The 25,451-nt window shown below is 37.8% G+C and overlaps 2 protein-coding genes across 4 annotated transcripts in view; one reads left to right on the forward strand and one right to left on the reverse strand.

Moving 5' to 3' along the window:
- Window positions 1-25,451, reverse strand: part of Pdk1 (Phosphoinositide-dependent kinase 1) — a 384,329-nt gene that overhangs the window by 313,698 nt on the left and 45,180 nt on the right. The gene's annotated exons all lie outside the window — the stretch shown is intronic.
- Window positions 20,673-25,451, forward strand: part of LOC105144911 (uncharacterized) — a 37,623-nt gene continuing 32,844 nt past the window's right edge. For 2 of the 3 annotated variants that reach the window (XR_015548089.1, XM_087415478.1), the window contains exon 1: window positions 20,673-23,894. Coding sequence is in view for 2 of the 3 variants with exons in the window: in XM_087415478.1 (XP_087271604.1) it covers window positions 23,872-23,894 (23 nt within the window). In the remaining variant the exon portion in view is untranslated. The remainder of the gene's footprint in view (window positions 23,895-25,451) is intronic. The other variant, XM_087415479.1, reaches the window with a different exon arrangement.

Consider the following 25,451-nt stretch of genomic DNA (forward strand, 5'->3'; position numbering starts at 1 on the left):
ATAATTCTGAAATAAAATTTCAATTCAATTTTCGCAGTTGAAGTTTGACTTTTTTCTTCTTTTCTCTATCTTTTAGTACTCTCCTCCTCACACGCACACACAATAAGACGGTTGTCAAACTTGAATCTCGAAAATTGAATTCAAATTTTATTTTGTTCAGAATTATACAATATTCGAAGTTGTACCATCTACCCTATTTACCTTTCGCCATGATTTTTCAAATTCAATAGAACTCTCTCTCTCTCTCTCTCTCTCTCTCTCTCTCTCTCTCTCTCTCTCCTTTTTATTTTTTTTATCAATTAAAATTAAAAACTCGTTATTATATAGCAATTACAATAACAGATGATAATTTGATCAGGACAAGAAGAAATTTTTACGTTATTTTCTTTTTGATACTCATATTGGCAATTCAAAATAAAATCTTATTACTAGATAAATATTATACGAAATTTGGAATCGGTTGTTTCAAGGGAAGCACATAAAACATATTCACTTTTTATTATAACTCAAATTAAATGACTCTTTTTCCTCTCTTTCTTTCTCTACCTTTTCCTTAGCGATTAAAGTTAAGCTCCAATAAAAATTCTGTTAACTCTGACTGAAGAGGTTCCGCGTGAAGAGCTCAATGGATAACGATGCGGATTACTCGCATCTTCAGGATGCACTTCTCTGTATCCGAGTTGATAGTAAAAACGTAAAAAAAAATACGACACTGTATTATTCTAAGAACGATCGCGTCCTTCTTTCTTTAATATCCAGTCGTTGTTCTCGCCAGTGCGTGTCGCGCCGTTGAAAATTTCATGGTAGAAGCGCCGGCAGCGTTCATCTGGGATTATTACGAACGAAGAAAGGGAGAATGGAAGCGCGTGCTCTCATGTGTCCCGTCTATGTGAATGAAATCGCAACGGTCGAGCACTTCGCGCCTGGTCGTAAAAAAGTGCAGCGTGTATGCACATATACTAGTCGCAACGTACATGAATGGCGCGATACCGACACGTGCTTTACCGAGACTCGCATCTGCTTGCGTTCGCGAAACTGCTCTACGTGGACTGAAAACGTACAATATTAGTCTAATAAAGGTAAAATCCATGGTTACGCCGATGCTATTGTTCCAGCGAGAGAGATAATTTCTCAGTATATACATACGCGAATGTGTGAACGTATCAGTCTATATCTCTTAATCAGAATTTTTAATAAAAAAATTATTTAGATACATTTTATTAAAATTAATAAAAATGGTTTAGATACATGTTCTCTATAATATCGTAGATTAATATTACATTTCTATTAATGTAGATTAATCTTTCGAGATCAATTTGATTCCAAAAAATTTAAAGCTCTGTATTTCTAATGGCAAATTCGATTGAACGCGCCAGCTCGCACTGGTGCATATTAAAATCATTGTACACTAATTTAATCGGAATGGAAAGTAAAATGAAAAGTAAAAATAAATATTTCGAATTATAAAATATATATTTTATCTAACAACACAGTAAAGTGTATTGAGTATTTCATAATTTTATCAATTTTTATATATATAATAAACGCAAATCTTTTTATATCAATTTATGTACATTTTTAATGTATACTGAGTGCGTCGAATTCGTTATAAATTCTTATTTCAAAATGAGATTTGATCTGTTTGATTCTATCTAGCTGGAATTCCAAATATCTTCTTTGCGTCTACACCAAGTGTTTCCAACACAAACTATTACACTATTTTTTTGAAAGGCAAACTATTGCACTGGGTTATATTTTTTTCTCTAAAAATATTGTATCTGTAGAATATAATCACAAACTTTTATAAAAAAAATTAAAAATTAAAGAAGCTATGATTTTTTAAGTAAAACTCTTTTTTTTTTAAATTGTTATTTTCGCAATTTTTTAATTGAGGTTAAAATTAAAATCTTTATAAAGGCGCTGTATTCCTTGTTCTACAATCTGTAAAGTATATTCAGTAATTTTTTTTTTACTTCAAAGAATGGAAACTATGAATACGGCAACCGGTTAAATGCGCTGGGATCATTTTGACTCCAGTATGACCATTATGAAACTTTCAAGAGATGTAACCACGAAAAGTTAAATTTAATTTCGGTTTAATTTACTTTTTATCTCCTTCTAGTTCAATTAGAAAAAGACAAAGAGTAAATTAACCAAAATTAATCTACTTTAATGGAAATAGGCGTAAAAAATATGTAATTTTAAATTCAGGCGTCACGATTAGCTATCGCTAATACAGTTATCGAAAATTCATTTGCCAAAACATTCTTTGCTAATGAAAAAGAGATCTTGAATTGAGTAAGGTAACAAGAAAGTAAAGTACTTGGAACACGTTGTATAGGTACCTAATAATATTGGCAATCAAACATTCGAGTGAGCACATGGCAATGGAATTTTAGAACGCGCCGGTACAAAATGTAGGATATATATATATATATATATTTGTACGTATCGAACGAATGCGAGAGGCCAACATGGAAATAGCCGCGCAAATCCGCGAACTGGACAGCGTCGATTAACACAAGATCGTTTTGCTTTATTTGTTTTTCGTTTATCTGCTTTCGAGCACGATAAAAGCGCATCGGCGCGGATTCGTATGGCTACCCTTTGACAATGCCAGTCGAATCAATCGCAAATTGCTTTCTCTGTGCCGCACTACCGTCAATTCGGCAGTACATGTCGCGCCACCGCGTCGTATATACGTAGCATGTCGTACCAAAATTTTATAGGATTCGTATTATTCGGCGGTATAAACAAAAAAATTCACCGCACGGGCCAAGCATATGTGTCTCAAATTTTAATAACGAAATCATTACTGGCCAGATTCGAGTGTCCGCTGAATCGAATTACAGAGGCATAAACGCGAGATGAGAATTTGATAAACACTTTCGAGAGTCTCCTTGCGCGATTATCCTGCCGAGAGTGATCCTTCCTCGTGTAACGAGGCAACCACTAACGCATCGCCTAACCTGTATATGTACGTGGTATATTATGTGTTATGCATACATGCATGATTCATGTACGTATGTTGAAGCACAAGTGGTATAGCACGTGCGTGTGTATATTCCTGATCTCTCCGCGGACGACGTCAGCTTACAAATTGCCAAACTTCTTACGAGAGCTTGTTCAAAAGGTTGAGAAGGGAAAGCAGTGCCAGCGGCAGGATGAAAGGACGGAGAGAGGAGGCACTTGTACGATCCAATATCCGACAAATCTGGTCTCGCGCACGGGTCAAATTTCTCTTACAATACAAACGAACGAAATACTATTCGTAAACTGCACTTGGTATTTCATATCGATTCTACTCGCGAATGAAATTATATAGGACTAAATTACATTAGAGTGAAATAAACAAATCCGCGTAAACATCGAAAATTACATTTCCCATCTTTTTAGAAAATGTTAAAAATTTACCATGTATTTAGAAAAAAATATTAAAAGCTTGTTAAATAAATTCAACTTTGGCATTAACGTTCGTGACCTAAATAAAAAGTTTTACGTATAAAAATTAATTTTTAATTAAGAATATGTATAAACGAAATGTATATTCTTTTTTTAAGTATATATATTTCAAAATCCTAAAATAGTTAAATTTATATTTTTATTATTATTGCACGTTAAATAAAATCGGATAATAATCTTTTTCCATTTTCTTCGTACTTTGATACTTTCGCCTGCGCGAAATATAAATTTTAGTAGGCACAGTAGTGTCTACCATATCCTATGTATGTAAAATGGCGGAGTAGATGTATACGAATAGCGTATATTCTGCGCAATGTAACACGTAGCGCGGAAGAAAACAGCTTAAGGCCCTTTCCGCGCCTTTAAGGGTAGAAGATTCTACATTAGGGGACTGTACGCTATCAGTCTCACCCTTATTCTACCTTATGACTTTATCCAATTCCCATGAATTCTCCCTCGTTCTCTGCAAAGCAGTCGCGTCTCTTCTCTGCGCGGACTTTGTTCAGAGAGATCCTCAGCGTGCAAAAGTGCGTTACACGCGTTGAATAAGAAACAAGAGGACCGAAGATTACAGTCGCGAGTAACGAAAACAAACGACCGTACTTTTCGCTGGAAACAGACTGGGGACAAAGTTACAAATTATTATCGTAAGTCAAAGGAAAATTTAAGGATCTGCAACCGATTTAGGCTCTGTTAGGCAGGAATGATGTAGAGATCCTTAAATAAGAGACTGAATACACCATACGTTTGGTTCACTGTCTTTAAAGATCTGCTTGAGATAAAATAAAATAGATCATGTAAGATAGAATGAGATATCCATGCATATCAGTCTATCTTATGCATCCATCTCGTTCTATCTTAAGCAGATCCTAAAAAATATCGTGGGCCAATCAGAAGTTGCTCAGTAAATAAGCTGGCATTATTTGTCGTCATTTTGACGTTAAAAACGTCATCAAAATGATGATAAATAACGTCAGTCTCTCAGGATGTCCAAATGGTGTCCAATCTCTTACTTAAAGATTTCTAGAACGACCTTCATGCGTTTACGACTTTCGGACTTTTTCTCTAGAGAGAGGGAGTCCTCCACCTCGTTTCGGTCCTTTTCCTTCCCTTACCTTTTTCTCCCGCAAGTTCGCTCACCGCAAACCTATAAATTCCGACGGTAAGACGCATAAATCAGACGTGCGTGTGCGTGTGCGTATATATGGCCGCGGGCGATCGGTTGAGCGATTAGAATTCCGGACACGACAAGGGACCTTTCGCGCTGCAAATATAAGATCGAACGTAATCACAATGCGGAAGGTCCGAAACCCCGAGAAGGTAGCAATCAACGCGTACTCCGGATAAATAATCCATCAAGTCCTTCAATGACGCGTCCTTTCATCGGCACTTTCTCTCTTTCTCCCTCTTCCTCTCGCTCCTTTTCTCTCTCCAGAATTTTGTGAAAAAAACCGAAGGGGGACAACGGTCAGTTTGACTGGCCCGAATATGCATCGCGCGTTCCACAGGGTGTCCCAAATCGCCTCAACTGTCCACCGATGGGAACTACTCGGAAATGATCGATGCTCGACCGATATTGGATAGCGACATATGGAGTGGCGTATCCAGCCAGCTTGCGAGCCATAATAGGTGACGGTGAAAGGTTTTTCGCGCGCTAGAAATATCACACGGATCGGATGTTAGTTCAGGATCCCTACCTAATGATCCACCGGTAAAGAGAAACGCACTCGTAAACATCTGCGCAAATCTTCGAGTCACATTTTTAAATTAAATGAGTTTACAAGATATTCTCAACATGTACAGCACGGGCTAATAAATATGATAGCTATGACGCGTATAAGACGTTGAAAAAAGAAACAGTAACATCCTATAATAAAATAAACATAAATTAAGACAGCTTTTTAGCGTAGATAACAAATGAGTATTTCAAAAATAAAATTTTATAATACGAAATTATAGTTACAAAATTTAAACAATTTAATTAAACCGAATTATAAATTAGAGTATTATATTAGAGTATTATATTAGAGTATTATTTTTTTTTCTTTTTAAAGGATAATACGAGAATAATTATGCTAGACTTATGTGTTATTCTTTTTGAAGAATAATGTGAAAGTTAAAAGCACGGTAAAATACAGTATCAAGTTGCGTAAATAAAAGATACAGCGTAGCAGCCACTCAAGAGTAACAGATGGATCTCAAAGTGAAGAACAAGCAGAACAAAAAACGGCAAGGGGGCGCGTGAACAAAGTAATGAGGGTCGTCTCGAGCCTTGTTCTCACCCTCGTGGCTCTTAATCAATTATTTTTCAAATCGACCGTCCCCACGCGCGACTCGCGTCTTCATCCCGTTAAAAACGATTCCTTTTAAAAAATTAATCTAGTGTCCTTTGTTTAACGTACTTCTCGAGCGCCACTTTTTCCTCCCTCACTATAAGGGAAGGTAAGTAGGTCGGTGATGCACAGGCGGGTAAGGGCTGTCAGATCGACGGATCGAGAGGCAGAGGAGAAGGACAACAGGACGCGAGGGTGGACGGTAGAAGGAAAGGGCGTGGTACGATTTAATTCGACGAAAGAAAATCGATCGATGCAATTTCGCGTGGATTAGGATCGAACGGCGCGACGTACCCTCTGCCGCGATAGGCTTCATTAGACGCTGAGATTAAACAAATTGCGCACGAGAGCGTTGAAATGAAAAACCGGAATGATCTGTCTGATGGCGCTCCTGCTCGACGGGGTCTGTCCGTACGTCCTCATAAGTCTTCACGACACGTATTAAGAAATTTCACATCGCACGTTTAACGTCGTCATCGGGATAACTCAGTTACCGTTAATCCCGCGTATAAAATGAACTCTGTCACGGGAATCCCGCGGCGGTACAGACATTTCGAAACTGAGTCGTTGCAAATCCTCGACCGCGTGAAATTCGTGTAGTAGGAAAAACGTCAAATAGGTTTATTACGCGCCGTGAATGTTTATTCCAAATAATCCCCGGCGATTGACTCAGACAAATATTTGCACGCCGCTCGACTCGGCCGAGAAAGGGCAGCGAAACCGAACAACAAATAATTGGAAAACAAATTAACGTTTGATGGAAAACGAAAAAGACTCGAACAAGATTGTTTTGTCATTATCGTCGCCATCGTTGAGCGAAAGAGCGTTTTGTTAGGGTCCTTCCTTTTCGCCTATCAATTCCCGCGCTCCTCTCATCGAACCGACGCACTCGCTGTCCGCCAGCGCGAGAGGAACGTAAGGGTTCCCCAGTACATCGAATTCTTCAGTCGTTAGGCGCAGAGGCTGTAATTGACGTGGTCGAATAATGGAGTGCTGCCGATGTGTACAAAGAGCAGTGGAGAAGGGGTGACTTAAAAATGAGATAGATAAATAGATAGAGATAGAGAGAAAGAAAGAAGAGAGAGACACGTGGACGAAACGTGTTGAAGGGTATGTTGGTTGGCCAGGAGCAAAGTTCCTTGCGATCCAAAAGGGAGGCAGAACGTTTTTATCCCGTTTCGAACCCCTCTGTCTGATCAGGAAAGCCTCTCACGACACGAGTGATTTATTCCCTCCATTTCTGGGGATTATTTTATATATCCAGAGCTCTCCCTCCCCCTCTCTCACTCTCTCTTTCTCTCTCCAGAGTACACACACCGCCGGTCGTCGCTTACAAGACTCCCGCCCGACGAAATCACCCATCGATACGTCGAAGTTCCCTCGACCTATCCGCGGTTTTGTCGGGGGAAAAAAAATTCCGCGAACTCCTGACGCAGCGAGCCCGCGGTTCATGTTCGTGTCGACAAAATGGGGACGCGTTTATTAACCCTTATCGGGTTGTCCATCACTGTGTCAATGGACACGCTATGTAAGAAAATGAGCGTGTAACAGCGACGTGAAGATCATTTCCCAACATAATTCACTATCATAAAAAAACAAACTAGTTCTCCATGTACGATGATATAAAGATTTTTAGGAGAGTCAATTTAATTAAAGATGTGAAGATTGCATGTTGATAAAATGACGCGAGGATTGTTAAGACAGATTTAACGTATGAAATAGATACAATATGCTTTAAAGATCCTATAACAGAATATGTTTTCCAGCAAGATATACAAATAATGCAGTATAACACAGTAATCATTGTTTCTTGTTGTTTGTTAATGTTGAAGATGAAATAATCAATGTGTTACACTGTGTTTCTTACTGGAAACCACAAATTGTTTTATAGTCAGAAGCGATTTTGTCAAAATACTATGAGAGAAAAAGTAAGTACATATACTTTTTCTCTGTACATATACTATCTCACTTTAACTTATACTGTCTCATTCCATAACTTTAATTAACCCTCTGCCAACAAATTTTAACTGTTTCGCCAATAATAGGGGTCTTTGAAAAAGCAAATTTTTTATTTTTCTGGATTATTAAAAAGAAAATTTTAAAAAATTCTGATATACAATATTTACTTGTCAAAATATACCTACTTAACGAGTAATATTAAGGCCCAATTTCACAATTCACGATTTATTCTTAATCGAAGGTCAACTTGTTTCTCATCTTTTTCCAATTCTAGAATTGGAAAGGGCTAATTAATAAGTTGAACCTCGATTAAGAGGTTCCGTGAGTTGTGAAACTGGACCTAAGTGAAAATGTACCAAGAAATGATCAACATAAATAAGTGAAGATTGTGAAGAAGGTCATTCAGTCAAGACAGTTCTTAATGCCTAATAATATTTTTGTCTATTAAAATATATTCACAACCAATTGATGGTGCCTTTAAAGACTCTAATTGCTGGAGGACAGTTAAGAGTATAGGGTCACACAAGAACAAGCTAGAGAGAGATAAATAAATTACATATATATGTATAATATATTAGCAAAGTATCTTTTAAGACCGCAACATGAATATACAACAAATATAAAATAAAGGTCCTAAACGATTAAATTTAATTTTTAACTTTAAAGTCTTGAAACACAATTCTAATAAAATTGGAGTAGTAATATCACAAATTGACAGGCAATTTAATAATATTGATCAGACATGTTAAAAAGATCTTGATAACCTGATGCTGGTAATACATATGTATGTATATGTATACAAGGAGAAAGTCTGTATACTTTTCTTTCTCATAGAATTTTTACAAAATCGGTCGTGGTCAGACTCTACTATAAGGTTTCTAGTCTGCACCGAATATATCGGATAATTCGCGTCGTAGATTTTTTTTACGCGACTTTCGCGGGACTTGCAGTTTCGCACTCAGCCACGCGAAATGGGATCGAGATTTTTCGCAGGAGAGGACGACTGCGCCATGACGGTGCCATAAGTCCTGAGATTTGAGAGATACCGGTGGCTGGTTCCGGTAAATCACCAGCGATCACTCAAAAGATTCCGCGAGATAAGAAGTGTGCAAGGCGTATCCCTGTGCTGTCTCGCCAACGCGATTTCTTTCGCTTCATTTCTATCTTTGGCGCGAAACCTCGACCGGGTGACCGACGTGGTCGGAGATTATAAACGACAAGGCAAAAAATAAGCGAGAGCGCAATGTCGCGGAATCAACATCGTTGAATTAACGATGGACGCATGTCTCACCGGCGAGAAGTGGCGTTTGATGGATTCTTCCCGGTCAAGGCGCGCACGTGCCGCAATATCTACTATTTCGTTATCCCGGTTGTATCTGATTATCGTTCACCGACTTTCGCGACATGACATACCGCGCAAACTATAAATCTTGCGGTGCGAAAAGGCCGTGCGTTGCATTGCTGGACAGAGACGATATTGCGACGCGTTGAGTGTCCTCGTCGTTGAGAACGCGAGCTTTCTCGATGTAAGGGGACACTTGAATGAAACTCGAATGAAATACTGCTACTCGTAAATCAATCTCGCTAGTTCCATAATGTTACATGTGACTATGCGTACCGTTAACCTATTGCGAGGACAGTTATCCTCTTTCGAAATCGAAAAAAAAAAAACGCTAGCTCGAAAATAGTTCAGTAATGTGTTAACAATTTTTAGTTCAGTATTATTCTCCATCTATTTGAACCATATCAATTCAGTGAGATTCATCTGATTCAATTCATCTGATAATAAAACATTAAGTTATGTTTTTAATACAGTGTATATGATGCAGGAAATAATTTACTTAATCTATAATTCTCTCTCTATACGAAACGACTTTGCTCAAGTATCTAAATATTATAGCTAAATATATAGATATAAAAATAATTTTATTGGACCATCAAAATAATTTTATAGGAATCTCAAATATGAGCAATGCTGCAAAATATTTCAGCAACCAGTCTTGCATAATTATTTTGATGATCCAACAAAATTATTTTCAAATTTGTATTTAGCTAAAATTTTAGATACTTGAGCAAAACCATTCTTTTCTAAATGATTTTACTGAAATATCTAAAAAATTAGCTATACAGATCTAAAAATAATTTTGGAACTATCAAAAATAATTATGTGGGACGCTCAAGCGTAATAAATAATGCTGCCAAAAGTTTTGACATTCTAGCAACTAACTTGAGCGTTCTAAATAAATTATTTTGATAGTTTAACAAAATTATTTTCAGATTTATATCTCGTTAAATTTTTGGCTATTTTAATAGAATTGTTTTTCCTGTGTTTTTTTATATCTTAATAATTTAGAGAAAATCACCCATAAAAAAACAGCCACTGTAACGCCACGATGAATCATCTTTTTACAAATAAGTATACAAATTACGTAATTATTATAGAACTAAATTACGATATTATTATTTATTCTTTCTTCGCTATGTCTTCCGACAAATTCTAAAGAAACGTTTCTCGTAATTCAAAACGAGATGCAACAAAACGGCGTGGTTCCCGCCCCAATAATGTCTACGACGACAAAAAGCGACAATGCGAGCTAAGTGATCGCGAGACCGTTCCGACCATTATAGTGTAAAGTGCCGGGAAATGACGTCGCTGTGCATGCACGCAAGACATCGGCGTATTCATGACGTTCATAGGAAGGAAGCGACGCGTCCCGGATCGAAGCGAAAAAGAGGGCGACTAGCAACAAATCATCCGATATCTTGGAAGCCATGCGCGCTCTACACCGGCTTCGAGCGAACCCTTCAAAGAGAGAGAGAGAGAGAGAGAGAGAGAGTGCTTGGGTGTAAGAACTTTTCTTATTTACGAGCGAGCTTATTTCCTCGGGCTGCTGCATATGGATATCAGGTCGGCAATGCCTGTGCCGCGAGGATGCGAGGACGAAGCGCGTGCAACTTTAATGGCGGAGCTTCCAGGCCCTTCCGCGTCACTGGTCGATTCGTTCCTCCTGGAGGGCCGCTTATTTGAAAACTCACGAGGGAACGTACCCGCCGCATATATATATATATATATATGTAGCATAAAAAAATTTATATATATATTTGTATGTATAATATAACATATAATGTATATATATATATATATATATATATATTAGGTGTTGGAATTAATTCGTAGCGTTTTTTAATGAAAGAATGTTATTTATTTCACATGAGCATTAAAAAATACATTAATGAAAGTACTTCCCATCACTTGTAAAACGCTACGAATTAATTCCAACACCTAATACATATCGTATATAATATACACAATGTAATTGATCAGACTTCGCGTGACCTATAAACAGATCATCTGTTCATCTTCTGGCGACCGAATGATAAATCCAATAGTGTCTCACTCGTGTGATTCACGTTCGTGGCTTTGTTTCGACAGGAACTTATTCTTTTAACATTTAATATATACATGGTACATATAATATCTGTCACAAGATGTCTTAGACTTTGCATGATACCCGTTAACAGCAGATTCCCGAGATCATTCTTAGACAAAAATCCTAAATAAAAATCAAAATATTGAGACTGCAATAGTTTTTTAAATTAGAAAGATTTAAAATTAATGAATTAAAGTAGCAAGTGTGTTTAGAAGAATAAAAGAAAATAGAATTGGTGCGTGAAAATTCATTATTATGTAATGTATCATGCCTGGACAAATTTCGGATAGTTTAATTATACTATAATTTCAAAAAAATCCTTCTCATTTAAAAATAACTTTTCTCAAGATTTTGGGATATTCGTCCAAAAATGATCTCAGGAATCTGCTGTTAACGGGTATCATGCAAAGTCTAAGACATCTTGTGACAGATATTATATGTATGTACCATGTATATATTAAATGTTAAAAGAATAAGTTCCTGTCGAAACAAAGCCACGAACGTGAATCACACGAGTGAGACACTACTGGATTTATCATTCGGTCGCCAGAAGATGAACAGACGATTTCGCACGGTTGGAAGGGTGCTGGTTGAGGATCGCAAGAAAAAAAACGTCCTGACATAATTTGCAAAGAGATTTCATAAAAGAGAGCAACGGTGAAAACGGCGTCTTATTTTTTACGGCCAGTTTCCCGCGGACAGTTTTCGGGAAATTTTAACGCGACGTTGCTCGTTGCTTAAGACACTGTTAAACCACCTCACAGTACACTTATTTTTACGACTCAGACTTCCCCTTGCGCAACCGTGAAAACTTTGCGCTCTTTCGTCCAAAAGTCGTCCAATAAAGTCGAGCTACATATTTTAAGGTACTGTTTCCCCGTACTGGCGAAATCGTGCTTAAGGAAATTAACCTCCGTGAAAAAGCCGAAGAGAATTTTTGTCAAGCATGTCATATTCACTTGCCAAAATGAAAATCATATTTCGTAAGGCAACGACTCTTACCGAATGTCTGCTCCCTAATTAGGAAGAAGGTTTTGACATGGAAAGGACGACTCGAAAGTACGAGAACACGAGATCAGAAGCGTCTCGCGCCTGATTACAGTTCTCAAAGTTCGAGCAAAATGTTGGTGAGGTCATTCGAGTCGTTAGCTATCGTTGCTTCTGTAGCTAAATCAACTATGACGCAAAGGTATCTTATTGGTAAATGCAATTGGATACATCTCTCATCATCTCGATCCTATTTAAAAGAATTTTTCTCCACCGAGATAATTACAAAAAAAATTCTTCATTTATTTATAAATTATGCGTATTATTTTTCCTCTTATAAGATTTTTACATTTTACTTTTCTACTTGTGAGTTCTTTATTAAAAAAAAAAAAATCGAAAAATAAAGTTGAACACCATATCCTGTACTTTTACCATCTTCTTGCTCCTCAATTAATTTCCATCAGCTGCTATCGACACAAAACGGAGAAACTATCGAATTGATCGAGTGCAAACGTCGAGAACTACAGATTGATCTCCTTAGAAGGACTAGAAATTCGTTTCACGGTTAGCAATGGACAAGATTTGTTTGACTTTTGGCAGAAATCCCCAATCGTTCTCGGACAGGAAAGGAACGGCCCGTTCGTCGACCCGCCGAAATTGGATGCAGGATTTGCTCGTGAAATCAAAAGACATCGTCACGCGTTACGAACCGGAGCAAAGAGAGCAAAAAAAGAGAGAAAGGATATCAAACTTTGGACGTAAGAGAAAGGAGCAATCTGTATAACAGGCAGGATCCCTTCCCTCATTTTTTTCGATTCCGTAGACGGGCGCAACTTGTCATACATGGCGAATATTGGAGACAAACAAAAAGAGGGGGGCATCGAAACGGCTTTCGTCGGCTCTTTATTATCATATAGATTGTGTGATCGATAACTCATTGCCTCGGTACGCACTATGGTTATCGTTCTTTCAATGTGAATAACGAGAAAAGCTTGCGATAAACTATGTAAAAATATCGTCTAAGTATAAAAATATGTATATCTTACGAAAAAAAATTTGCGGCCAACTTTGTATTAAAGACATTAATAATTCAAGAAATAATTTATTAACATGTTGCGACACTCATGTCATTTTTAGATGTAAGTACATAGATGTAAGTAGATGTTTTTCGATTGTAATTTTTAGATAGAAATTAAACAATTTTATATATTATATATATAGAACCAGAAAAATATTTAATCGTAACATAATTACTCGATGGTCGATAGAAGTATTTAATTAATTGCGTGGACGATGGATCACAAATATTGACTCGATGGTTATTAATTGAAAAGAGGATTTCTCATGTCGAAATAACGATATTGGTGTCAATATTGTTTACTGCAAAAATGTTGAAATATCCCAACTAAATGTGCTAGAAAAATGTTATCGTCATACTAACATTTAATGCGTTAGACAAAGTGCAGGTAACTAATCAAGGAGTACAGAGAATGAAGCGTAAGATATAAGCGCAAGATTAAATTCTTTTCCTACATAATTTTACATAAGTAGCCAGCTAAATCCTTGCACAATCCTCGAATAAAATTTCTGCAAGGTTGCAAACTAATCCTCTCATCCTCGAATTATTTCCAAATGCTAAAAATATATTACGTGCATAGTGTATGTTAATCTAATAGTCTCTCTAATAGTCTCTCTAATTTTCCATTTAATTATTCTTTATCTCTTATCTTTCATTTTTAATATATATATATATATATATATATATATATATATATATATATATGTATATATATTTAACTCGAAAATAGTTACCTGGGTGATTTTCACATTCCAGAAGCAAGGAAATGATATTCAGTCTCTCACAGTTTCCTTAATTAATGGAGAACCTATTTTTAAATATTTTCTTACATTAAAAAAATATTAAATAAATTTACATACATAATAATATCTAATATTGATAAATTATAGAACAATCAATAATATACAAAATGTAATCATAATAGTGATTTTTAATTGGGGTGTAAAAATCATTCCCAGGATAATCATTTACACATACAAAAAAAAATTAGTGACTATTTCCCAGGGTAATAACAAAATATTAATATTTAATAATTAATATTTAACGTAACGATTGATTACTTAAAAAGTTAATTGTAAGTATTTAATAGTTCTACGTATATCGTAACGTTGTAAGTGCACAACTTGAAAAAAAAAAGTAAAGGAAGACACGAAGGGTGTATTCAAGTGGACTATATCACAGGGATTAATCACAGTGCATCTTCGATATAGAAACAAATGCCTTTTAATCTCGCAAACGTTGCTACCGCTCGTTCAGCGGCGCACTTATGTACGTTTACATGCGCGCTATCTAACGGTATCGCCATCCGCGGGCATGTTAGGGGAAGAAAGAAACGAGGTAGCCTGAGGGTAGCGACGGCAGGGCGGCATGTAAGAGCTGCTCCCCCGACGTGTAAGGTACGAGTGTAAGGCTCTTAAATGGTTATTGGATTGAGACTCCGCACGAACGAGCTGGAAGTTACTTGGCGATATCCTGTCGCGGTAGGATAGGTCCTCGGTGAAGTAGAGGGGAGAGGAAAAGCGGGCATATAAAAGAACGACTCGCCGACCTCGGGGTACAGGGGATACATAGGTACAGGGGATGAGAGGAGATAGAGAGAGGGGTTGAGAAGAGCATCGAATGCGGCCGGTTATGTGAGAATTTGTAAACGCTGGATGCAGTCGCTACCGCGCTAAGTCGAACGATCAAGTTTTCTTAGCGCTTTATTGCGTCGCGATGTCGCTTCATCGCTAAACAGCATGTTAAATATTTAGGCTCGTATTTTCATTCGGCATGACAAAAGTGGCCATACAACTCTTCTTTATTGCACGGCGTTGAATGCATAAAAATTGAGATCACACAAAATATATTTTAAATGAAGAACATAAAGCTCTAAATTTCAAATATATTTATATTGGATAAAAATTAATACTAATATAATATAAATTTATATATGTATAAATACTTGTAAATATATATTACAGAGTGATTTCGTTTCATCATCTCAACTAAATGATAGCTATAATACGATAAAAGCGGAACGTATAACGAAATTTCGGATATCTATCACAGTAAGTACTCTCGTTCGATGTAACTACGTATCATTGTCCTCCATTATTTCTCCTCTTGTCGCTTTCCGTTATTTCCGTTCTTTGTGACAAATGCGTGCTGCTCATTAATGAGTTTTTTCACGCGGTCGTAATCGAGAAAGGTACCCCTTCAAAGTACCAAAACGTCGCCGCAATCAGATACCATTTCTGTCAGAAAAGGAGGACGATCTCATTGTGCAGCTACGTCATTGTGAGGCAGCGGAAATATTCGTAACCCGGGTAATATCTGCGAATGTATCTGCCAAGCCGGATCGCGAAAATATCGCGAAAGTCGACGTACGTACATACGTTTACCGTGACTACGAAAATATAACAAGACAAATCGCTTTATTTTGCACGCGGAATCTCTGTTTTTTTGTTTACGTATACGAGTACACTTTACTCGCGATGATCTGATTATGTGAGTGATTAAATCAAAATTGCGAAACAGTGAATTGCAATATGCGATGAGCTTACGATTGTTATGTAAATCAACGAGAAAGCAATAAAATGAAATGCAAAAAGTGATACATACATTTATAGGATAAAAAATGTAATATCTTCAACAAAACTGTTTAATTGGACATTTTTTAAACAGCAATTACATATTTTGTTTACGAAACAAACAATTTGTTTCAGCTCGATATACGTTTCATTAGCTTTTTAAATAACAAAACTATTAATAACAACTAAACCGTTTAGTTGAAATATAAACAAATATTTTAGTCAGATACATTTTAACCAAACATTTTTGATCGATTTTAAGTTTCATAGAATAAAACAGTGTAACCTAGGAAAAATGTTTTGTTCTATGAATTAAAATTTTACTGTAACAACAAAATATTGAGTTAAAATGTATCGAACAAAAACATTTAGTTATACCAACTAAACTAACTGTTTAATTGGTATAAACAAACATTTTTTTACTATTTATAAAAAGTTGAAAAGTTATTGAGATGCACTGAATTTTTTATTATATAAATAAAATGTTTAAGTGCTGTTAAAAATATACTGGTTTTGCTGAAGGTATTAAATATTTTTTCCCAGTGTACGATCGCTATTCAACACGCGACATGAATTCACCACACGCGTCGTTATACTATTGCGGGCGTCGATTACCCGGAGTAATCGCAATCGCGAACCATTTCGAATGTAAACGCAGAGTCTCATGACGATCGTTAGTTAGTTACCGCTGGCCCACCCACTTTCTTCGAAACATCCGAATGCGACGTGTGTTAGTACCTACATGCGCTCTAACAGCAGCAACAAGCTTCCGCAGCAAACTGTTACCGATATTACTCCAGCACTTAGTTACCAATTTACTCGGTCCGAGACTAGTTGCGAAAGCAGTTTCGACGATCCACGTACGTTTACATGTAAATCCGGATGTAAACCGAGGGTCATGCCCAGTTATTGCCTCGGCGATCCCAACTCCCAAAGTATCGCCGTTCAGGGTACGTTTTTAGAACCTCGTTATCGTTTAAACTGTCTTAATAACAGTGATTAAAATTTACTTTGGTCAAAAATATGCTCTTGTTTCTGAAAGATGAGCAATTCGAGCTTCCATTATATTCGTTTCAGTAATTCCAATTCTTGCAATGGTTTTATAGAAATTAGTTCAGAAAGTGCTACAGTCGAGTATAGCATTTTTCTAATATCATGAATGAAAAAACGCAAGGAATTTATAAAAATTTATTCATTAATAAAATTTCGTGAATTAATTGTACGGTCTCATTTTAATACCAACAAAAAAAATAAAAACGTATTTAATTCTTTATAATCCCATGGATCAGTAAATAATCAGTAAAATAAGAAAATATTATTTGCATTATTTATTATTTATTATTTATTATTTTATGGAATAACAGAAAGTAAGAGACAAAAATATAATAATAATCAAATATAATAATGATCAAAAAATATGAATATTTGTACCGCTTATTTGTGTATTAACATGCAGATCTCACGTGGATATTCCCTTGCAGCTATAAAAGTTAATGGAAAAATTTTCATTTCATGATTCTAATCATAGTTTATGCGTAGATGCGCTCCGCATACAAAACAGGAATAGACATTGCGCTTATCTCATTTTACCATTATTTAAATCCCAAACGCATGCCATCTTAACACGTTACAAATTACCCAAGATGGAGAAGGAACTCCATTCGCGCCATTGTACAACGAGCGATCTCAATCCGCGAGGAATCGGAGAAAGACGCGGTAAACTTACGCCGAAACTTTCCGCCGAGAATCACGAGCTCGCCAATTAATTCGAGTGGCGTGGCGCAATTAATTTGTTTCGAGCTGCGGATGCCGCTCGTAAAACGTGCAGATAAAATTAATGAAACGGGGTACGCGGGAAGGGGATAACCGCCGCTGCCGCCGCCGTCGCGGTTACTAAAGAGAAACCAGAGCAAAGAGATAGCGAGAGAATAGAGAAAATTATGACTGTACGAAAAACGGAAACGCGATGGAGTGAAACTGAACGGACTAAAGACAAATACATCCGTAAATAATATGGAAACATAGGTGAGAAAGATGAGTCTATAAAAATTATATTTTATAGAAAATTTGAAATATCTCCATTGCTGAAAGAATTATTCATTTATTGGACAATAGAGGATCGATTTCAATAAAAGAAAAATGAGTATTTTATTCTTTAAATTTATTCTTTAAAGCGATCCAATCCTAATTAATACTCTTTACATGCAAAATTACGAAACTGACAAAAAGTATGTCCTCGAGCCAAAAGAAGACGAACGATCCTTCCTCTCTACGTCTGGTTTAAGAGGCGTTCCCCGAGATTTCTGAGGAAACTCGATGAAATCTCTTTTGTTTCTCGGCGACGAGAGAATAGGGATGGGTGAAAAAGAAGCGAAGTAGGGACAAGCAGCGCGGGTCGGGGTTCGCATTTACTCTGATCGTACCTTGAAGCGCAGCGAGTAAACGATCCAATTAAATTTCGCGCTATTGTAATCCGAATGGGCCAAGTTGTATTGCATAAATAAATTCATAACGTTATATCTCTCCGCCTTTCCGCCGCGAGTCTCGCTTCCTTTGTCTCCGGCGCGCAATTTGCCCTCCTTCTCCCCTTGACACAAGGGTGCTCGCCCCCGCAATTTATTTATCTCTGCACTCTCTCTCTCTCTCTCTCTCTCTCTCTCTCTCTCTCCCACGGGACCTGGGGACAGCTCTTCGAATGTTTAGTTCTCGAGTGAAGGGTTGTCAGTCTGTCAAAAGACATCGCCTACCCGAGTGCGGAAGAAATATCGTGTCGACGATAACGAGGATATTAAGATCTGGTAAGATGGTTTCGCGAATATAAATCGCATGGCGGACCAATTAAAGGGAGAAACCGAATTGTTATAAAAAGGGAGAATGCGATGTATTACAAAATTTTCATCGACCCGATAATTTTTATCTCATATTCGATAATAATTCTCTTACTTTTGATTTTTAATCTTAAAAAAATATATTAGGTGTTGGAATTAATTCGTAGCGTTTTACAAGTGATGGAAAGTACTTTCATTAATGTATTTTTTAATGCTCATGTGAAATAAATAACATTCTTTCATTAAAAACGCAACGAATTAATTCCAACACCTAATACGTAATTTAATACAATAGAGCAGAATTTTTCAACCGGTATGATGCAAAGAGTTTTTTTGTAAATATGCCACGAAAATTTTATAGAAGATAAGAATTGCAAACATTTAAAAATAAATAAAAAAAGTGGAGTAAACAATATTTTTTAAGGGGCAAAATAAAAAATATTTAAAAAATTGTAAAGATAATCTAATCGTATTTGTGAAAATTGCCTAAATTATAAATTATTTTCATGTTAACTAAGATGATATCATCACTGTCATAAAATCAATTTTATCAAAATAAAATAAAAACTAAAACTTTAAACTTTTACTGCTTATTTCTGAATGTGTTGGTGATATTTGATAAGAGATCTATGCTGAACTTTAAAGCATACTGCACCTAATATGATATATCTCAATAAATTTGGCTCGACAAATTATTTAATTAATTGAAAAAGGTTGAGAAATGCTGCAATAGATAGTACATGCACAAAATCCAATAAATGAAAGATAAAATAAGACTCAATACTTCTAATGTGTATATACACAAAAAAGAAAATTATGAAGAACAATCTGGCTTGGTTTTTTCTAGCTTAGACTCAACTTCAGTTAACCTAATATTGATACAAAAATTATATTTTTTAGTTATGATTAATCATTAAATAGTTTGTAGTGAGTAATTTTAAAAGTTACTCACATATTGTTTCTACAGAATCATCAATTTACGACCATAACTAGAAAAACACAATTTTTATATTATCAAGTTAAATTCAACCACAAATTAACAAACCACAAGGAAATGAAAAACCGAGCCTCTGAGTCCTGCATTGGAGAGTTATCACATTTCATGAAAGAGTATTTGAAAAAGATATTCTTTCGAACGGCGATTCGTAACCCGTTGCCCCCATTGTTTTAAATACTGCCTGACCTCTTAAGAGCAGCTAGAGAAAATTGAATCCGTTCCCGGGACAGTTATTTATGCAAAATACCCGCTCTTTATGTGATACACCATGACAAGACTAGGCCCGTATCCCGCCAATCCCGTGGGAGCTCGTTACCGGCTATCGTAATAGAACAAATATGTGTACTCGTGTACGTGGATATGTACACGTATTTATACGTGTGCGCGCGGGTACGCGATTAAACCGCCGGCGGTTGTTATTTTTTCGTTCAAGTACTGAGTAAAACCTCGCCGCGTTCAGCATGCAAATTTCATTTTAGCACCTTAAGTGCCTTCTCTTCTTGGACTGAAAAAAAAGGCGAAGAGGCGACGAAAAGAAAAAAACGCGGGAACGATCTCGCCGACATCTTGGCGACTTCGAAGCCTCCGGGGAGAGGCTGTCTGTGCTGGCTGCCTACCGCGGCGCAAATTATTTCCATCCCTAGGAGACAAGGTGGCGGAAACGCGGCAATATTACGCAGATGTGTCTCTCTACCTCATGTTAGAAAAATGGTCCTCGGCAAAGTATTCGTCACGACTAACATCGTCGTTGGGTTGTCGCGGGCGAAGCACGGCTCTTCGCGAAGGGTTGCTCGCCCGAAACATTTTCCACGTCTCCCTCACAGTGTAGATCGACGTTTCAGACCGAGCCTATCCCACTAACGTGAGTTGGTAGGTGGATCCTGGTGGATCAATAGCCTCTGTCTGGCCTCACCCTCTGCCGCCAGCCTCAGTGCCCTCATTCGCCGACAACTCAACTCCAAACTCATCCCCTCCCGCACCCTCCCACGCTTCCCACCTATCTGTCTCTCTTCTGGTGCTGTTCTCTCTGTTCCGCCACTGCGAGACCGCTTTTACCACCCCTATACGCATCCCATAGATACCGTACACATATACATCCAGACACACGTACAACCAGGGTTGCGACGGTGTGTGCGCGTTCGTGGCTTTATAACGGGGGTTGTGTACGCGGAGACGTATACTCTCATGCTCGAGACGAGTCTGTCTCTGTGTATAGATATGCGCGCGCGTGCACAACGTCCTGTATATATGTGTGCATGGAGGGTACACGTGAGTGCAAAGGGGCGGCCGCGCGCGGGGTGACCCATTTTTTAGCGTTTCACCTGTTTTGTCTTTCTACCCTTTTTACGCCAGAGCCCTACTTTGTTAATGGTCCCCACGCCGGCCGGTAGACGCCAGACGGTTTCTCCGATGCGAGAGTAATGGCCGTCGTCGTTTTTCATGCGCGCACTCGCTCGTACCTACACCAGGGTCGCGTCGCCGGCGGGCATTTGTAGACGAAGGCCCTCCGTAGATGAAAGTAGATACGGCGCGTACGCGACAGAAGTTTCGATTAACGATCCTCCAACGTCATCGGCCGGCTTCCGCCGGCGACACGCACCAGGTGCGCCGCGACGTAGAACGCGAGATGATAATAATCAAGAAGGTGAATTTCGAGAGATACGAGAGATATGTTTGGTAGAATAATTTCTCGAAAACGTGGATATATATGTATATATATATATAAGGATCAACGGGGAGTTTAGTAGTATTATTTCCTCCACGAGTACATGGATCGTCTTAATTGCATTATGATCCGCCTACTGCATCGTCAAGAGCAAGTATCACGTACATAAGTGATGCTTATGTTGATAAATACATGTAAGGTATAGCGGAAGTTTAATACTTTCTCTCGTAACAGATTCCTTGACGAAAGTTTGACGAAAGCCGCAATTGGGCACAAGTTTTTAAATATCTTAGTAATTAAACCACAAATTTTCAAATTCTGTTAAATTTAATATGAGAAAGAGGGAGAGAAAGTCAAAGTTAGTTTCGCTATTGAACTCTCAGCAACCAAGTTTCAGTTCGGCGTCTAATATTTGTATTTAAGGTAAATCGCGCGATATCTGATACATCCTGTATATATGACGATCTTCTCTCCGATCGACGTCGCTGCAGCGGAGCGAAATATCCCTCTATAAAGATTTTAGTGCGCGTAGCAAAGGTTGCGCTCGAAATTGAAGCGGAAGAAGAGACTGACGGAGCGGAGACGGACGGAGAGTCAGCTTCCAACCAGTTAAAGTTCTTTTTTGTCATGCGGATGCGAAGCCTTTCTGAGTAGACCGCCGAATCCCATGAGTCCGCAGTGACGATCAGATCGTAAAACTCAGTGTCGCGGTAATAACCACGGTAATAACTGGGCGCAATAACACATACTATCATACCGGAGATACTTGAACGCATGGCGTGTCGAACAAAGTGGAGGAAGGAAACGAGGATGCGGCGCGGGCCTCTATACCCTGTCAGAAACATCCCGTTTCCACGTCCCGGTTTTCGCGTTTTCTCTCATCGCTTACGTTTTCGCGTCAATGCTCACGTAACCCTCCCTTCCAGCCTCTCTCTCCTCCTCCTTCTCCTCCTCCTCCTTCCCGCCGACCTGTACATCGTGGCGCGGCGTTACGAAGAGAGATGACAACGAAATACGCCCGAGCGTATCCAAGACAATGAGCGGTGTCGGGCGTGCACGTACAGTAATACGAGGTTTCGTACACGTGCGCCGGAAGTGGGCAGATATCGTGCCCTACCACGTTAAACCGCTCTTGAAACATTGTTGTAAGGCTGAGTCTTGGGCAACTTGCCGAGAAACACTCGAGTTTCCCTTCGCTAATTCCGTGAGGCTATTAACCTCTTCTGCTATTTTTATTAGTTCTAAAATTTTTTAATCCTCTTTAGTAGACAGCTTTTTCTCGCGCAAGTTGAAAATTGTCACACACATGAATAAACATACTGTTTTATCAGATTGTTGGAAAGTTTAAGGGTATTGTCAATCTCTTACTTTATTATGTGTATGTTGACTGTTCACTCCAAAAAATATGGATTTAACATCGTGCGGTATTTGCATAATTCTCACCATGTTGGTACTAATATCAACAGCAATATGGTGTAAATTTAAAATTCACGTTTATATCTATGTACAACATGGAGTAGATTCAAAACACATAGTGTTAAATCTATGGTGAGAATTATATATAATACCACATAATATTAATCTTAATCTGGTATTCACGAGCCCAGTGAATTCAGACAGTTTCTTCAACTACGTTGTGAAAATTTATTTATAATAAATGTTTCTCACGACTTGATATAATGTTAAGTTACATAACCTTATTCCTTTTTTACCTTTAAAATAAAAAAAATCAATTAGCAAAGTTACATTCAATTTAAAGTAACACTCGATCCATACGAATACCAGTTATGAAAATTTTAAATACCGATTAAATACACCCATATTTTTTAAAGTGCGATTTAAAAATTCAAAATGTCTAGAGAGTCAAGATTTTAACCAAAATTAAGAGGATTATCATCGTTTTAAAATAAAAGCAGAAGAAACCTCAGAAAATGTTGCACATATTGGTTCATCTAAGCGAATCATTGTTAAATACCCTCCAAAAGGAATCCTATACAATTTTTACAATTATCTTATTAATAAAGAGATAGGAATATGCGGTGCATAATATGAAATTTGATGTATATAAGCGGCTTCGGAGTGAGATAGGTCCGGAGTGAGATTACGTTCTTGTCTTGATATTCTGGAATACAGTGGGACGGGATCCCCGAGTTCTCTATAACGTTACTCGGGTACCCATGGCGTTGCGTATTATGTATCACGTAGATACGCGGTATATGCACGCTTGGTATGCATTGGAAACCCAGTGCAACGGGTGCATTGTTACGATGGGGCGCAAGACGAAGGGCACGGGGAAACCGGGGGCATTGGCGATGACGGCGGTGGAGGCGGCGGAGATGGTGGTGGTGGTGGTGGTGGTGGTGGTGGTGGTGGTGGTGGTGGTGGCGGCGATGGCAGTGGTGATGATGGTGGCGGTGGCGGTTGAGGTTGGTTGTAACGGGTTAAAGCGAGAGTGGAGGGGTTTCGACGATGGAAGCGAGAGGGGAACGATCGGCTGGATTCCAATCAACATTTTACTGCCTGTAAAACTGCCCCATTTCGTAACATTGCTTCGTCGATGCCGACGCCCTTAAACTCAACGTAAGTTCCAGTCTATTACCGTGCTAGCCAGGATTACGCTCGCCACTACGTCGCGCTTTAAGTCGGACTACCGGAAATAGAATCCACGAATGATTTTTCAAAAGGCGCCAGGAACTGTTGTCGCTAACCCAACACACGCACGATACTCAACTCCGTAAAATCAATTCTAATAATACTGCGAGTCTATATCCCGGATACTTTGTAAAAGCGTTTCTCTCGAAGCAGAGTACAGTTTCCCTCGTTTGTTCTACGAAACGATATGCACTCTATGTCCGGAAGCAATCATCGATCTTAGATTATGAATTACGGTCAGATCATGAATATTAACAAAAAGCAATTGAGAAACTGTTCTAAATTCATAATGCAAAGTTATATCCAATTATTTGAATTATTTTTAATTCTTTCTATAGGTCACTTGCTCTTACTCAATATCGTTAATTTAACTAAAATAAAAAATTAATACATTTTCTTGAGTTAAATAATTTAACTCCAGAAAATATAATATATTAAATGATTTAAATTTCATTATTTACTAAGTGTATATATGTTAATATGAACATTGTTTAACTTTGAAACTAATCACAGAAATGAGTTACATTTTGACATATATAAAAATCACAAATAACAAAATGTTATTTTTTATTTTTATGTATGTCAAAATGTAACTCATTTCTGTGTGTTTTTAATCCAAGGGATTAGGTTACCATTACTTTGAACTATAACAATGCAAATAAAGAGAAGCCCTATTAAACAAAGAAGATAATCCAAATTCTGACAATAATGATTTTTTAAATCATTTATTATAATAATCTAATTTTATCATTGAGAAAAAGTTATTGCGTAAAAGTTATTACTATATTACTGTATATTACTAATAATCTCCATTGTATACTAAGAATCCCCCTCAATCTTGCTCTTTTTACTGTCAACGATGTTTTACGTATATTGTGTGCGATAGCACATACTATTCCAGAAAGTGTTTAACATCACGCTTCTTTCGAAATAACGACACGCGTATCCTCGCGGGAGCCATGCCATGGTCCACCATGAGGTCCGCAAGTAGACGATGGCTCGTTTCACTCAGTGCTTTTGCGAAAGATCCGTGATGGTGAAACCATCATCCTCCCTCGGCAACATACATTGTTCCAGTTATTGTGCCATTATCTCCAAGTCTCCTCACTCTCGCGTGCAGAGAACAGCAACCGAGGTGGACTAAAAAAAGTCTCTTAACCCCACCCCGAAAAACATAATTGACGGCAACACCATAAAGTCCCGGCATAAATTTCTGGCCCCGTGGATGCGGAAAGAGCGGTTATCCCACTATCATCTTCCTCGTCTGATCGACATGAATAATTTCGTATCAACACAGAGTTCGCGTGTTCCAGTAATTGACGATACGTCGAACATGAGATAAGTAACGGCCCAAGTAACGATTAAAATTTAATACGGAGCGATTAAGACATGTCCAAGAAACTTCGAATCGGCTATGCGAATCGCGAAGGATTAGCAGGATGCCTCGAATAATTCATGAAAATCGATCGAGACAATTTCAGAGAA

The sequence above is a fragment of the Acromyrmex echinatior genome, chromosome 18, assembly GCF_024713525.1.
Source record: "Acromyrmex echinatior isolate Ae372 chromosome 18, ASM2471352v2, whole genome shotgun sequence".
Lineage (NCBI taxonomy): Eukaryota > Metazoa > Arthropoda > Insecta > Hymenoptera > Formicidae > Acromyrmex > Acromyrmex echinatior.